This window comes from Pelophylax lessonae, assembly GCF_965119305.1.
Source record: "Pelophylax lessonae genome assembly, chromosome: 13".
Taxonomy (NCBI): domain Eukaryota; kingdom Metazoa; phylum Chordata; class Amphibia; order Anura; family Ranidae; genus Pelophylax; species Pelophylax lessonae.
In genome coordinates this window covers 15753892-15769181 of record NC_138780.1, presented here as the reverse complement: position 1 = coordinate 15769181, position 15290 = coordinate 15753892, and the positions used below count along the sequence as shown (strand labels likewise).

The window sequence follows — 15290 nt, the reverse complement described above, 5'->3', positions numbered from 1 at the left end:
AATTATCTCCTTGGGTGGAAGGAACCCCTTCTGTCCCCACCGAAGGAACCAATTGTGAACCCTGAGAGGACAGTGAGGCTGATGGCTGACTCAGGGCAGGGTCCTGTAGGGATGACCGAAAAGATTGGATGGTAGCATCCAATTCCTTCCTCACAGATGCGACTAAATCGCCACAAACTGCGGATGCTTCTTCCTTTACTAGTGCATCAATACATCCCTGGCAAAGTGTCTTTTTCCAACTTTCCGACAACTTTGCTTTGCATGAAGGACACTTTCTCTTGAAAACAGTTTCAGAGCTTTTAGCCTGGAAGACATGAATGGGAAAACATACACATGCTTCTTAAAAGTCAGCCTGATTCTCAGGGCCACCAAAGGTGCACAGAAAGACATTTAAAGGAAGTCCCATGTGCCCTGACAGGCCCCCAGCCACCGGGGGGAAAGTAAAAGGGATGGAGAGAGACCCCACAGTAAGATAGGCCATATAAAGACACCCCTTACCTGGGCCTTACTGGTGCCTGTGCCTGTCCCACTCGCTGAAGAAGCTTCCATCGCTTGGCAGCGGTATCACCCGTGGCTTCGGTACCGGTTCCGGAGACCAAAGCGCACCTGCACTGGACCGGATCCGGAATAAGGCACCAGCTTGCTCCTCCCTTCTTCCTCTGCGTCCGGCGGAAATGACGCCATACGCCCCCTGCAGAACGCTGCCCTTTCCGGAACCTCACTTCCGGTCCGGACGAGCATCACTCGATCCGGAGAAATGGCGGCAAATTTGAAAAAAAAAAGGCGGCGGAAACCTAAGAAAAAACATTCCGCTCCTCCAAGATGCCTTCCCAGGGCTGTGCTCTGCGGGGTCTTGACTCAGCCTAGAGCACTGAAGAGGAAGAAGGAGCCCATGCACTGCAGTCGGTCGCGTGAATGGGAGAAGCAATCGTCTCCAAAAAGGGTAGGTGGACGTAGGAAGCCCGGTCTCTCAGGATAGCACCTTAAGAGCCCAGCTCCCCACAGAGGTGTTCCTCGGCCGGAGGAAACACAAAAACTGATGAATGGTGGGAGAAGCCTCCTTTTAAAATCTGGTGGATGGGGTGTTTCCTGATGAGGAGAGGGAGGAGCCATCTCTCTAAGGTGCTGTCCTGAAAGACGTTTTAGGGAAAAAAGTCATAATATATATATATATATATATATATATATATATTATATACACACACACACACACACACACACACACAATATATATATTTATATATTAAGGACCTTAAGTGGTTTAAAATAATTTAATTTTTTTTACTTTATTTTTATTTTTTTTACTTTTATTTTTTTTTTCATTGCATAGGGGACAAAAAGTCCCCTATGTGATGTTTTTTTTTTTTTTTTTTTACATGACAGGTTCTCTTTACTGGGACATCCAGGGTCTAAAAGACCCTGCATGACTCCCTTTGTTCTCCACTGAATGTAATGCAATGCACATCGCGCTCCATTATATTCCTCCCCCGCCTTGATGGTGGGGGAAACTGTCAACGGGGATCCAGAAGTGACGTACATGACCTCTCTTCCGGGTCCCCGTTGACAGTTCCCCCACCATCAAGGCGGGGAAGGAATGTAATGGAGCGCTATGTGCATTGCATTACATTCAGTGGAGCACAAGGAGACATGCGCGGTCTTTTTATTGGGACGTCCCAATAAAGAGGACCCATCATTAAAAAATCCCCTATGCAATGAAATATTAAAATAAAATATGAAAAAAAATATAAAAGTTAAAAAAAAAAATAAAGTAAAAAAAAAAGAAAATTCTTTTAAACCACTTAAGGTCCCACTTGACCAATTACCAGAGAGATCCAGGAATCAGTGAAGATGTCCCCCCACCCCTGATACAGGTGAGGGCGCCAATCCATGCCGAGGAAGCCTTGTCCACAGGTCTGGAAGAGCCCCTCATGGCTTGTTAGACCAGGTCCCTTTTGGAACCTCCGGGGGAGGCCCTGAAGGACTTTTATCCCTTGAGGAACTAAAGAGGCCTCTTATCAGCCAAGAAGAATGGATCACGTCTACGACGGGGCTCCTTGCCCTCTCTAGCCTGCAGAAGAAGAGTACTCTTTCCCACTGTGAGACCCTTAATGATGTTATCCAAGGAAGCTCCAAGCAGGCGATGCCCCACAAAGGGGAGATCAGATAAGGCCTTCTTAGAAATCTGGTCCGCAGACCAGTATTTTCAGCCTGATAAGACGTTGAAGGACCACTACTGATACAGACAGCCTAAAATCAAAGGAGCCGCATCCAAAGAGGCATCACAGATAAACTGTAGCCCCTGGACCAACTGATCCACCGACTCCGCAAGACCGGTGGAAGAAGTTTCCCCTCCAGATCCCGGCATAAAAGTTTAGCTCACTCGTCAGAGTTTGCGACACCAGGGTAATAGTAAAAACCTGTCTAAGCCGAACCAGCCATTGTAAAACATATGGCGGGTCAGAGCCTCCGCTCTCCTATCAATCGGATCTTTAAAGGCCAAGGACTCCTCAAGCGGAATTAGGGGGGGCTTTATTTAACATGGAAACCGGCGAGTCCACTACAGGTGAGCAGAGAATCCTTATAAGGATAGCGCAGAGCAAAACGCTTAGGAACGCGTTTTGGACAACCCCATTATTATGGGACGATGTTTTCAATCTAAGCAGAAAAGGGGGAACGCCCCCGGCCACAGTGGAGGACCTGTGGTGCCAAAAGGGATCGGCGCCTCCGACGCAGCATCTCCGCCATGTTTAAAATCTCACGCACTGACACAAATCGGTGCATCCACCAGCGCCTCTTTTCATGCACGACTAGAGGAGCAGAGGAAATCATCCTCCCTGTCTGAGCACTCAGGGTGTGTGGACGCAGACGCAGCAAGGTGACTCACGTCCGCGGCGGCCGAAACAGATTTAGGATCTGATGAACCGATGAGGCAGGGGAGGGCAGTGGACGCTATATACTAAGGTCACCCAGAAAAAAACATAATCAGGGGAGGGCTGCCAACTAAGACCCCACAAGGGGGACGCCGACCCAGGGTCCATGATTGGACCACCTACTGGACGCCGCAAAAAAAGAAAATGGGGTCGCCCTCTGAGCCCCTCAATAGAGGCCCGCACAATAGGCAAATGCCCCCTTACAAGGAGGCTGCCCGTTGTGACGCGGAGGCAGGGTATCGTGATGGTCCCAAAGTGCTAAAAGGGGTAGGTGCCCTCCACAATAATTTAAAATAATATTTTAAACCACTTAAGGTCCTTAATATATAATCCGTTTGGCTGCCATCAAAAATTAAACCGCCCCCACCGTGCCACCCCTTCCAAGGGAGGTGCCAGGCTGGCCGCATGGTGCAATCATCCCAGCCAGGCTCACTGGGCCCCCCCCCCCAATGGAGGGGGACTAGACCGCATGGCCTAGTAGGCCGCGGCCTAAATTTTTGTGGATGGCCAGCCACCTGGGTGTGGGCCTCAGCGGAGCCAACCACCCAGGGGCAGCGGAGGGAAGGAAGGATGCCCAAACGGAGGGTAGTGGCTTCAGACACCCTCACTGGGGCCTCCCCATATAGCTCCTGACCAGTAGGCCGCAAAGGTGCGGCATAAATTTGGGGCCAGACCTGGCCGCGTGAGGTTGCAGACCCGTGGATGCCAAACGATCTGCTCACCAGGCCAACAACTGCAGCAGGGAGCCCAGAGGACATCCCTGCCCTAGTCACCAACCCCCTGGGTAACAGGGGAACCCTGCTCAACACCCCGTTGTGCACCAGGAAAAACCAGGTCAGCAGAAACTCCAACAAGCCCCCCTTAAGTTTATGTGGCAAAAGCCAGCTCACAACCCTCACCCAGGTGGGGGGGGCGGCTGAAGACCCACAGTGACCACCAAAAATTTTTAGAGGGCTTGGCTGGGCTGGGGGGGGGGGGTAGTAGGGAGGGGAACTCAGGTCCCACCATCCACCCCAAAACCCTCCAGGGGTAGAGGGGGACAGCTACTACTTACCATACCATGAACCAGGTGGGCACCGCTCCTGACAGACCACCGCGTCATCGGGATGTGGGTGGCTGTCATCCAGGAGGAACGCTGCGACTTAGGCCAAGGCCAGGTTCTATGCGCCCTCGCAAGGCGTTTAACTCGCAGGTCAGCCCTGGTCCTGTGGGGCTAGGTCGCAGAGAGGAGCTGAGGCCTGCGCACGTTCGCTGGCCAGACTGGGGGGACCCTCTAAATCTAGATTATCCAGGCCATAGCCCAGTCTGGCAATTTATTGTAGATTCTCACAGGAACAAAACAACAAAGGTAGGAAAAAATCCATTTAAAAGGAAAAAAATTGCCAGGACCAGAGATCCCAGCAAGGAACTAGGTCATTACTCCTGACTAGGCAGAAAAAAAGAGTGCCTCTAGCTGAGAGTGGGAGTATCCCCCCTGGGACTGCCCATAGGCATAGTCAAGCTTTTTCCTGCCTAGTGTCCTACTCCTGTAGAGGGCAGTGTAACCCAATGGTTAGGAAGAATCAGGAGCTGTGTCCGTCAATGAACAAAAGAGAAATTTACTTTTTGATGATATTCTAAATTTATGTTAAGTACCTGTATGTCTGCAGTCTCTGACCATCTCCTGAATTACGTCTGCAGTCTTTGACCATCTCCTGTAGTATGTCTGCAGTCTCTGACCGTCTCCTGTAATACGTCTGCAGTCTCTGACCGTCTCCTGTAATAAGTCTGCAGTCTCTGACCATCTCCTGTAGTATGTCTGCCGTCTCTGACCATCTCCTGTAGTATGTCTGCAGTCTCTGACCATCTCCTGTAGTATGCTTGCAGTCTCCGATTGTCTCCTGTAGTATATGTGCAGTCTCTGACCATCTCCTGTAATCCTCTATAATGGGGATCCATGGAGGATTACAGATCAGACCTTCATCTCAGGGAAATATTATTCCAACACATCGGGGGAAGAATTGCACAAATGTGTTCTGTACAAAAAGATGAGAAAACCGATTTGTGTCTCTTATACAAAATCTCCTCCAGACGCTGTAATGATCTGTAATAATATGTAATGATCTCACACACAGAAATCTCGGCTTCACCGCCGACAAGAAAATTCACTTTATTTCCCCGAATGACGCAAAAATCCGCAAATGTAAAATAGGAGGCGGCTGTTTGTGTTCCCATAAAGTCCCTCCATCAAATCTCTAGAGTCCAATGATTCCAGCACGCCGCCCTCACACAAGGGCTTCGCCTGGTTTACTTGCCACAAGGACGGCACCATCTCTGTTCAGGCATCATTCAGAGTCAGCATTAGGCCCTGATGAGGTGGTAAAGGGATGGGCCTGCAGGTGTGACAGTTTAAGAACGTTCTTCTTAGGGAGCCAACCGACCGCCATTGGCTGGTGGAAGATAGTCAGATGGAGGATTTTCCCAGACAGAGGTGCCGAGTCGCTCATGGTGAGCTCTGCGGTGTTCACAAATCTTTGACACAGATCAGTCCCAGCTATAGACTCCCACCTTGTGACTTGCTACAAAAGATACAACGTAAAGTCCGAGTGATCACTGGGAGAGGGGGGGACTGCAGTGGACTGATATCACCCCCTCTCCTTCCTTTAAATCAGAGTCCTTACCCCTTCTCCCCCCCTCCTTTACATCAGAGTCCTCACCCCTCACACTCATTTACATCAGAGTCCCCCCTCCTCCTTCACATCAGAGTCCTCATGCCCCCCCCCCCTTTACATCATAGTCCTCAGCACCCTCTCTTCCTTAGTCCTCATCCTCCTCCTTTACATCATAGTCCTCACCACCTTCCTCCTTTACATCATAGCCCTCACCCGTCTCCTTTACACCAAAGTCCTCACCCCCCACGTCACATCAGAGCCCTCACCCCCCCCCCCCACCATAGTCCTCGCTGCTCCCCCCTTTCACATAAGGCCCCTTAGCCGCCCCCCTCCTTCTACATAGAAGTCCTTAGCATATATATATATATATATTAATATATATTTATATATATATATATATACATACATACATATACACATACATATATACACACACACACACTATATATATATATATATATATATATATATATATATATATATATATATACACACACACACACACACATTATATATGCACACATATATTATATATACACACATATACATACACACAAAAAAAATTATATATATATATATATATATATATATATATATATATATCTCAACAAAGTTAGTACACCCCACACACACATTATATGTGTATATATATATATATATATATATATATATATATATATATATTATATAGATACATACATACATAGATACATACACTATATTACTAATAGTGGGATGCCGGCGTTTGGCAATTCCTGGGTAATCTTACAAATCAGCTCATAACAATACTATCTATATATTGCAGTGTGCTGTGATGAAAGCTGTACATATATGAAATAATAAATGTGCTATCAATGTTCTAGTTGTATGCCACGTGCTTCACTTAAAGTCCCAACCCCTTCCTTTTAAATCTCCGGTATATAGGGATGGAGCTATAGGACTATAGCATGCCACGTGCTTCATTTAAAGTCCCAAGCCCTGTCACTCACCATGTCACTGCTTTAGATACACCCAGACATTGGAACCAGCTGTAGACAACAAAGCGGGTCCTTTAGAGACTATAGTTTTATTTAATAGTGGCAGTATCAAAAAGACTTCAAGTGCTGATAAATAAACACAGATATGATCACTCAACAGTAACAGATATATCGGCCAAGACAGAGAAACTGACAGCTGGAAGCACATAAAAACAAATAATTTATACATAAAAATTGCTATAGGGAGCAATACTTAAGGCAATAATCGGATTACATATTTTCATAATAGAAAGACTTTTTCCGCTCTCTCTCTAGACGTGGTCTCATGTCCGTGGATTGATTGCACCAGAAACTCAAACTGGATTCGGAGATCAATGTTCCCCATAGGACAAAATCCTAAAAATCAGATTCAAAACCGGCCAAGACCAAAAATCCTATTGTGAGAGTGAGATGCAGACATCAGCATGACAACAATCTCCAAAAAAGCCAATCGTAGTGTTTTAAATCAATATTATAGAGCAGCGTTTGGTTTTCTGCAAGACTTATTTTGCAGCAACATCATTGAAAAGTTATAAAAGCCAGATAGGATAACCGCAGTTTGCCATTTTCCCACTAGAGGGCGGTCGTCAGCCAGGGAGTGCATGCAGGCCATGTGTACAGTACTGAGCAGCTGGAGGCCAAGCCTCTCCAATAGAGGGGCCCTGTGGGGGGCGCCATTACGGCTGTCAGTTCCGGAAGAACTTTTTGTTCAGCAGGAAGATTAGCAGGTTGACGTTGACCTTCGCTTTGTCAAACATCTTCATAACAGCCACCCCTTCGTACTGCAGCTGGAGAAGGTCCTAGGGGAGGCAAAATATGAGTGTGAAAATTTTTGGGGTGGAAACTGATAAACCTATTCAAAACAAAAAAAAAACAAAAAAAAAAAAAAAAAACACACACAAACCTACCCCACCCCCCCCCCAAAAAACAAAAAAAAACAAAAAAACACACACACACACACACACAACCATCAACCTCCCATAAAAACCCACATAAAAACGAAAAGCAAAATCAAAAAAGCACCAAAGAAAAAAAAAAATTAAAAACAAAACCAAAACAGAATAAAAAAATAAAAAAAAAAAAAAAACAAAAACAAAAAAAAATATATATAAAAAATAAAATAAAATAAAAAACATAACAAAAAAAAGCAACACAAAATTAATAAAAAAATACAATATAAATAACTACAAACAAAAAACAAAAAAGATGAAAAAAAAAACCCCCCACAAAAATAAAACTAAAAACAAAAAAACGGCAAAAAAATAAAAAACAAAAAAAAAAAACACAAAAAAACTAAATAAAATCAAAAAACATTTAAAAAGATTAAAAACAAAAAAACAAATCCAAAAAAAAAAAATCTACTAAAAAACAAAAAACCTGAAAAAAAAAAACCAAAATATTAAAAAAAAAAAAAAAAAAAGCAACACAAATGTAAAAAAATAACTAAAAACAAAACAAGATAAAAAAAATAAACCAAAAAGAAAAATAAATAAATAAAGTTTAAAAAGGACCCCTGACCTAATCCTCACCTTGTACTAGTAAATTTAAGTTAATTGCCATCTCACATAGGTTAACCCAAGCGCTAAAATCCTCTCAAAGCTTTAGCATGGCCAAAAAATGTTAAACATAATTTCCACTATTTTGAAACCTGCAGCTTTCTTATTGATAAGACCCCAGTGATTCTGCCCATGAAGGTCCACCTTGTTCTGGCACTTCTTGTTAAAGGGTGACAACGCTCTGTCCCCATCACCCAATGGTGCTCCTGCATTGTCACACGGGCTTCTATTGGTTGTTATAATACACATTAGGCAGGCATGGTCCCCTGTTGTCACCAACAGAGTGATTGCAGGCTGCGAGAGGAGACTAAAGAAATGCTTCCTCCTGCCTGCAGCAGACTTATGACATAATCTAAGCCTAGGCAAAGTCACTTGCATTAACCACAAATTGGGGGGGGGGGGGCAGTTAAGGCAAAATAGAAGCAGAATAAACTTCAGTTTTAACAAAGCCTCAGGACACGCGATGGGTGCATCCTTGTTCCCATTGCTGCACCCATCGGGTGCCCCGATTGTTCCTGTTGCTGCACCCATCGGGTGTCCCGATTGTTCCCGTTGCTGCACCCATCGGGTGCCCCGATTGTTCCCATTGCTGCACCCATCGGGTGCCCCGATTGTTCCCATCGCTGCACCCATCGCGTGTCCCGATTGTTCCCATCGATGCACCCATCGGGTGCCCTGATTGTTCCCATTGATGCACCCATCGGGTGCCCCGATTGTTCCCATTGATGCACCCATCGGGTGCCCCGATTGTTCCCATCGCTGCACCCATCGCGTGTCCCGATTGTTCCCATTGATGCACCCATCGGGTGTCCTGAGGCTTTGTTGAAACTGGTTTATTCAGACAGTGCTGACTGCTACAAAAAAAACTGCACCTTCAAAAACAAGTCACCCACATCAGATCGCAAACTTCTATGTTGACAGGTTCCCTTTAAAAAGAACTTCCTCTGACTGCTCCCCCTAGTGGCGGCATCACTGACCTGATAGTTGAGCGGAAACTTCTCCATATCGACCCCGAGGAATTTCGTCTTCACTTGAAAATTTCCTGCTTCTTCGGAAGGGGCGATCTCGAAGATGACATTCCGGAACCTAAAAACAAAGCCGTCCTATATATGAACAAGGGAAGGGTCCTGCAGAGGAGTCAAAAATCGCTGTAAAATCATGCGACTTTTAGTGTGAAAGGGGCCTAGATGTACTTTAGGAAAACCATCTTACAAGCTTTTCAGATTTTAAAATCTTCCAATGTTTTAAAAAATAAAAATAATAATTCCTGGCGATCCAGCTATGCAGGTCCTTGTTGAGGGATTTTCTGTTAGAAGGTGACAACGCCCTGTTCCGGTCTCCAATGGTGCTATTGCGTGGTCACTGTTTCACAGCAACTTCCAATGGTGACCGTTTTAAAAACACACAGTTTGCTGTTGTCACCATCAGGAAACCCGGCCTTGTGAAACGCCATGCAGCCATTGCTGGAGGGCATGTAGACGGGAAGTCGCTGCAAAGAGGCTGCAGGAGATCAGCAGCACTGAGATGCACCAAAAGGGATACGTATTTTTTATTATGAAAGAAAAATACTCACTGGCTGAAGGGAAGGTCCTCAATCTCCAGCAGCACGCCCTTCTCGTGTAGTCTGGCTGCCGTGTAACTTAACGTGTTTTGTTTCTTATTTTTCCCTGTGGCTCTTCGGGAAGAAGAAAGAACAAAATTACAGTCAAATAAACCACTCCACTCCTATTATACTCCACCCCACTCCTATATACTCCCATATCCTCCACTCCACTCCTATATACTCCCATATCCTCCACTCCACTCCTATATACTCCCATATCCTCCACTCCACTCCTATATACTCCCATATCCTCCACTCCACTCCTATATACTCCGCTCCTATATACCCCCATATCCTCCACTCCACTCCTATATACTCCGCTCCTATATACCCCCATATCCTCCACTCCACTCCTATATACTCCGCTCCTATATACCCCCATATCCTCCACTCCACTCCTATATACTCCGCTCCTATATACCCCCATATCCTCCACTCCACTCCTATATACTCCGCTCCTATATACTCCCATATCCTCCACTCCACTCCTATATACTCCCATAGCCTCCACTCCACTCCTATATACTCCCATAGCCTCCACTCCACTCCTATATACTCCCATAGCCTCCACTCCTATATACTCCCATAGCCTCCACTCCTATATACTCCCATAGCCTCCACTCCTATATACTCCCATAGCCTCCACTCCTATATACTCCCATAGCCTCCACTCCTATATACTCCCATATCCTCTGGCACACCACACCGACTTAACCATACACGCAGTTCTAACCATCATAAAATTAACCGACCACAAATGTTAGATTTTGGGCATTTGCTGCAGAAAAAAAAAAAATAAAAAAATTGCTTTTTTGTTAGATACTCCCAAAGAAAATCACATCTAAAAAGGGACGCAGACCCTGCCACTTCCCTCATTAGAGCCCTGCAGGTGCAGCAGCTTATCAGTGGGTGGTAGAACTGCAGCTGCACTGCCTATTTCTATCCCCATCCTGTTAACGGCCGTGTAGACTTACTTGTGGTTGACGGCGAGGTTGTCCAGGCAGGTCTTGATATACTGGTTGTAGAAGTCGACCTGCTCCTCGTGGAACGCTGTCTTGCAGTGCAGCCTCTGCATCGTCTGCCGGAGTTTCACCAGCTCGGCCTTCCGGTGCTGGCGGTACCGCCTCTGGTTCCGGATGTCCTAAATGGTAAGAGAAGAGATCCTGAAATTGTATGGCCAAAAAAAAAATCCTCACTGTAGTTTTTGGCATTTGAGTCAGTTGCACGCTACTAAAAATGACTCAGTTACTTGGGGGGGGGGGGGGGGGGGGCAAAAAAAAAAAACAAAAAACAGCAAGCTAAAGAAGACCTTTAACCATTTGACCTCCAAAAGATTTTGTCCCCCTTCACGAGCAGAGTTTTTTTGCTATTCAGCACTGCGCTACTTTAACTGCCAATTGCGTGGCCATGCAATGCTATACCCAAATTAAAATTTATATAATTTTTTTTTTTTTACACAAATAGAGCTTTCTTTTGGCGGTATTTGATCAACACTGGATTTTTTTTTCTTATTAATAAAATGAAAAAAGAAGAGCAAACATTTTGAAAAGATAAAAAAAACAAAAAACAAATATATATATATATATATATATATATATATATATATATATATATATATATATACATACATATATACATACATACATATATACACACACATACACACACACATATATATATATACATATATATATATATATATATATATACATATACACACATACATACATATATATATATATATATATATATATATATATATATATATATATATATATATATATATATATATATATATATATATATATATATATATATATACATATATACACACATATACACACACACACACACACATACATACATACACACGCACATATATTATTATATATATATATTTATATTACACACACACATACATATATACACACATATAATTTTTTTTTTCTTTATTTTTTCTAGTTTCTGCTGGAAAGCATATTCAATAAAATATAAATATATAATATAAAAATATTAATTTACATTTATTCATAAATTTAGGCCAAAATGTATTCCGCTACATGTCTTTGGCAAAAGAAAAAACTAATAAAGCATATATTGATTGGTTTGTGTGAAGGTTTTAGTGTCTACAAACTATGACCCCGAAAAATAAAAAAAAAGAAGACATAAAATCTTGAAAATAACAAATACTTTCTATTTTCTGTTCTAAAACCTATCCAATTTAAAAAAAATAAAAATAATAATAATTAAACCCACAAGCCCCCCCCCCCCTCCCCCAATTCCCCTTCACTGTGCAATATGACACTTGCAAATAGACTGCAAATGTCATGGATTAAATACAAGGTATTGTTCATTTCAATTATATGTAGATCTAAAAAGGTATGAAAAAGCTAAAGAAATCTTATAGTAAAATAAATAAAAAATGTATTCCAATTTATTTCATTATTAACCAAGCTGGGTGTACACCAAGTAGATTTTTGTTCCTGGAAAAAGAAAAAAAGTTTGGGCTATACATACATTTCAAAAAGCTACCCCATAAGACACATGTTAAGACCCTCACCTTGGCGATCATGTTGGTGAGGTCTTGATACTGGTTGTTGGAGGACACCAATCCCAGGCTCTCCAGCTTGCGTAAGTTGCGGATAACCTTCCGTTTCTTCTCCTCCATGGACAGCTGGTTGTTGCTCAGCAGGGAGCGATGACGCTTCATTTTCTCGGGGGTCCGTGCATCCCTCAGGGCTCGCTGGTGCATCAAGTGGTAGTGTGAGGCTTCCTGGTCAGAGGAGACACCAACGTAAGCAGCATTCTTCCCATTGGCCGCCAATATAAGCAGCATTTTTCCCTTTGGCCACCAACATAAGCAGCATTCTTCCCATTGGCCACCAACATAAGCAGCATTTTTCCCATTGGCCACCAATGTAAGCACCATTCTTCTCATCAACCATCACACTAATGTATCATGAGTTGTAGATCTAGTGATTTTTAGCAGGGGTTCCTGGAGACTGGAAAGTTATTTCAAGGGTTCCTCTGTGTTGAAAAGGTTGAGAAAGGCTGTCCTAGGATAACATTTAGGGCAAAGCCAAGGGTTTGCTTTAACCCCACATTACATACAAATTGACCTTTCCTTTGTTCTCGCACTGATTTGTTCAGTTCCGGGAGTCGAAGGAAAGTATCTAGCTTGTGTTGGAGACGGCACTGGACTGGTCACTGGTCCCGAGTGGGTATTCATGTGGACAAAAAGAAAGGAATGCCTTCTGGTGGATAGTGACCAGTGATAGATGGTAGTGTTGGGCCCTCCCGGGGATTTGGCTGCTGCCTTTTATGTGCAACCTTAAAGTTGTTTCAGCTTGTAGTCTTAGATTAAAAAAAAAAAGGAGCGCCTGGTGTCCAGAGAAATGTGACTTCTAAATTATGGTTAGTGGGCATTTATTGAAAATGAGCAACATGTACATTAAGCCAACGCGCTTCAGGGGAATGGACTCCCCTTCTTCAGGGGCAGGATGCCGGCATTAGTTGTTTAGGCAGCAAAGACGAAGGAAATGCCTGCTACTTCTGGCTATGAAGGAGCATGTGACTGAACTGGGCCAAAAAGGGCCACATGGTGTGCGAAGGCTACCACCGTGGTGACTCGGTTACACATTAATATGGCAGCTGAATGAAGCGGGGGGCACAAAAAATGGAAGGTATGTTGTATTAAAAGCCTACCTTTGGGATCCAAACTTCTACACCTTGGAGTCTACCACTTTATTTTATTTTTTATGCTTCTTCCCTTTTCCAGAAGCCCCCCCTTAGGCTGGTCAAGTGATGTCCCGGGTCCTCATCCTTTTCTCTTACCAGTGGGTGGTCTTTAGTGATGTCAAGAGCCCCACCAATGTGATGACATGATGACATTGGTGCAATTACAGTGAGCTTTCGTGATGTCCATTCAGAGGGTGGGTTCATGTCCTGCATTCAAAGTACTGTATCTGCTCAGTCTTCTGGGTTGAAGGACCCAGGGCGCCATTGAACTTAGAAGACTGAGGACATCTAGTGACAGAAAAGCAGTACTGTGGGAGACAGAGATGGGGATGCCTGGACATGGGCATAGCTTTCACCTTCATTATATTCAGTCCTATCCCCAGTGCTCTTCTGCCATCCTACTGGCTCTCTACAACCTAGAAAATACCAAGTATGTCTGCATAGGAGCTTTATACTGAGGTCGACATCTATGCCCTGGGGGAAGTCCCAAAATCTTCCTGCATGCCCACCATTGTGATCATCGCTGTAGTACCCGCTTTGTACTGAGAGACAAGCCTTTTTGAAATCGCTCAAGTAAAATGTATAGGATACACCATTATCTAGATAACCAGGTGATTCCATCATCTGAAGACAATGGACAAGGATCCGGACAGGGGGGCTTACCTGCTGTTCGGAAGCGGAGGTGTGGAGCAGCTCTGTTAGGGAGTCCCCGGGCTGGGACCGGATGATGTCCAGCAGCATGTGCTTGGTGCTGTATGAAGAGCAACAGATTCAGTACATGCATAGGAAACAAGGCCAACAGACTCAACTATGCACAAAAACATAGGATTGGCCCCAATTTTCTTCTGCAGCAGGACAACGACCCCAAACACACAGCTAATGTCATTAAAGGTCATTAATGGTGCACAGTCATGCTGGACCAGGAAGGGGCCATTCCCAAACTGTTCCCACAAAGTTGGGAGCATGGAATTGTCCAAAATGTCTTGGTATGCTGACGCCTTAAGAGTTCCCTTCACTGGAACTAAGGGGCCAAGCCCAACCCCTGAAAAACAACCCCACACCACAATCCCCCATCTTCCAAATGATTTGGGCCAGTGCATATAGCAACTCAATATTGAACCCTATAGACTAAGACTGGGATGCCACTAAAGTTCATGTGCGTGTAAAGGCAGGCATCCCAATACTTTGGTAATATTATATATATATATATACACACATACACACACACACACACACACACACACACACATATATATATATATATATATATATATACACATACACACACACACTCACTAGAGCTGCATGATTAATCATCAAAAAAATCTCAATTCAAAATTCAAAAACATTACCCAGTCCATACCAGTATAGAGCCTAACACATTACCCAGTCCACACCAGTATAGATCCTAACACATTACCCAGTCCATACCAGTACGGATGCTAAAAATATTACCCAGTCCATACCAGTATAGATCCTAACACATTACCCAGTCCATACCAGTATAGATGCTAACACATTACCCAGTCCATACCAGTATAGATATCAAGCATTAGATTTTTCCCCATTGAGATCTGATGTGTTCTCAGTGTTCCTTTTTTTTTTTTTTTTTAGCAGTGTGTGTAATTATATATATATATATATATATATATATATATATATATTACACATACATATATACACACACACACTATTATATATATATATAAAATTTACTTTTTTTTTTATTAATTAATCGCTCTCTCTCTCTGTATATATAATTTTTTTTTTTTTTATACAAAATGTAATATTACTTT

The 15290-nt window shown here is 43.6% G+C and overlaps 1 protein-coding gene across 1 annotated transcript in view; it reads right to left on the bottom strand.

The window, feature by feature from the left end:
• Positions 1-7049: 7049 nt before the first annotated feature.
• IQGAP3 (IQ motif containing GTPase activating protein 3) overlaps positions 7050-15290 on the bottom strand; it is a 56221-nt gene continuing 47980 nt past the window's right edge. The window contains exons 33-38 of the mRNA XM_082275077.1: positions 14158-14245; positions 12317-12529; positions 10731-10897; positions 9727-9828; positions 9131-9239; positions 7050-7397 (exon numbers count right to left, since the gene is read on the bottom strand). Coding sequence (XP_082131203.1) covers positions 7284-7397; positions 9131-9239; positions 9727-9828; positions 10731-10897; positions 12317-12529; positions 14158-14245 — 793 coding nt within the window. The 3' untranslated portion in view covers positions 7050-7283. The remainder of the gene's footprint in view (positions 7398-9130; positions 9240-9726; positions 9829-10730; positions 10898-12316; positions 12530-14157; positions 14246-15290) is intronic.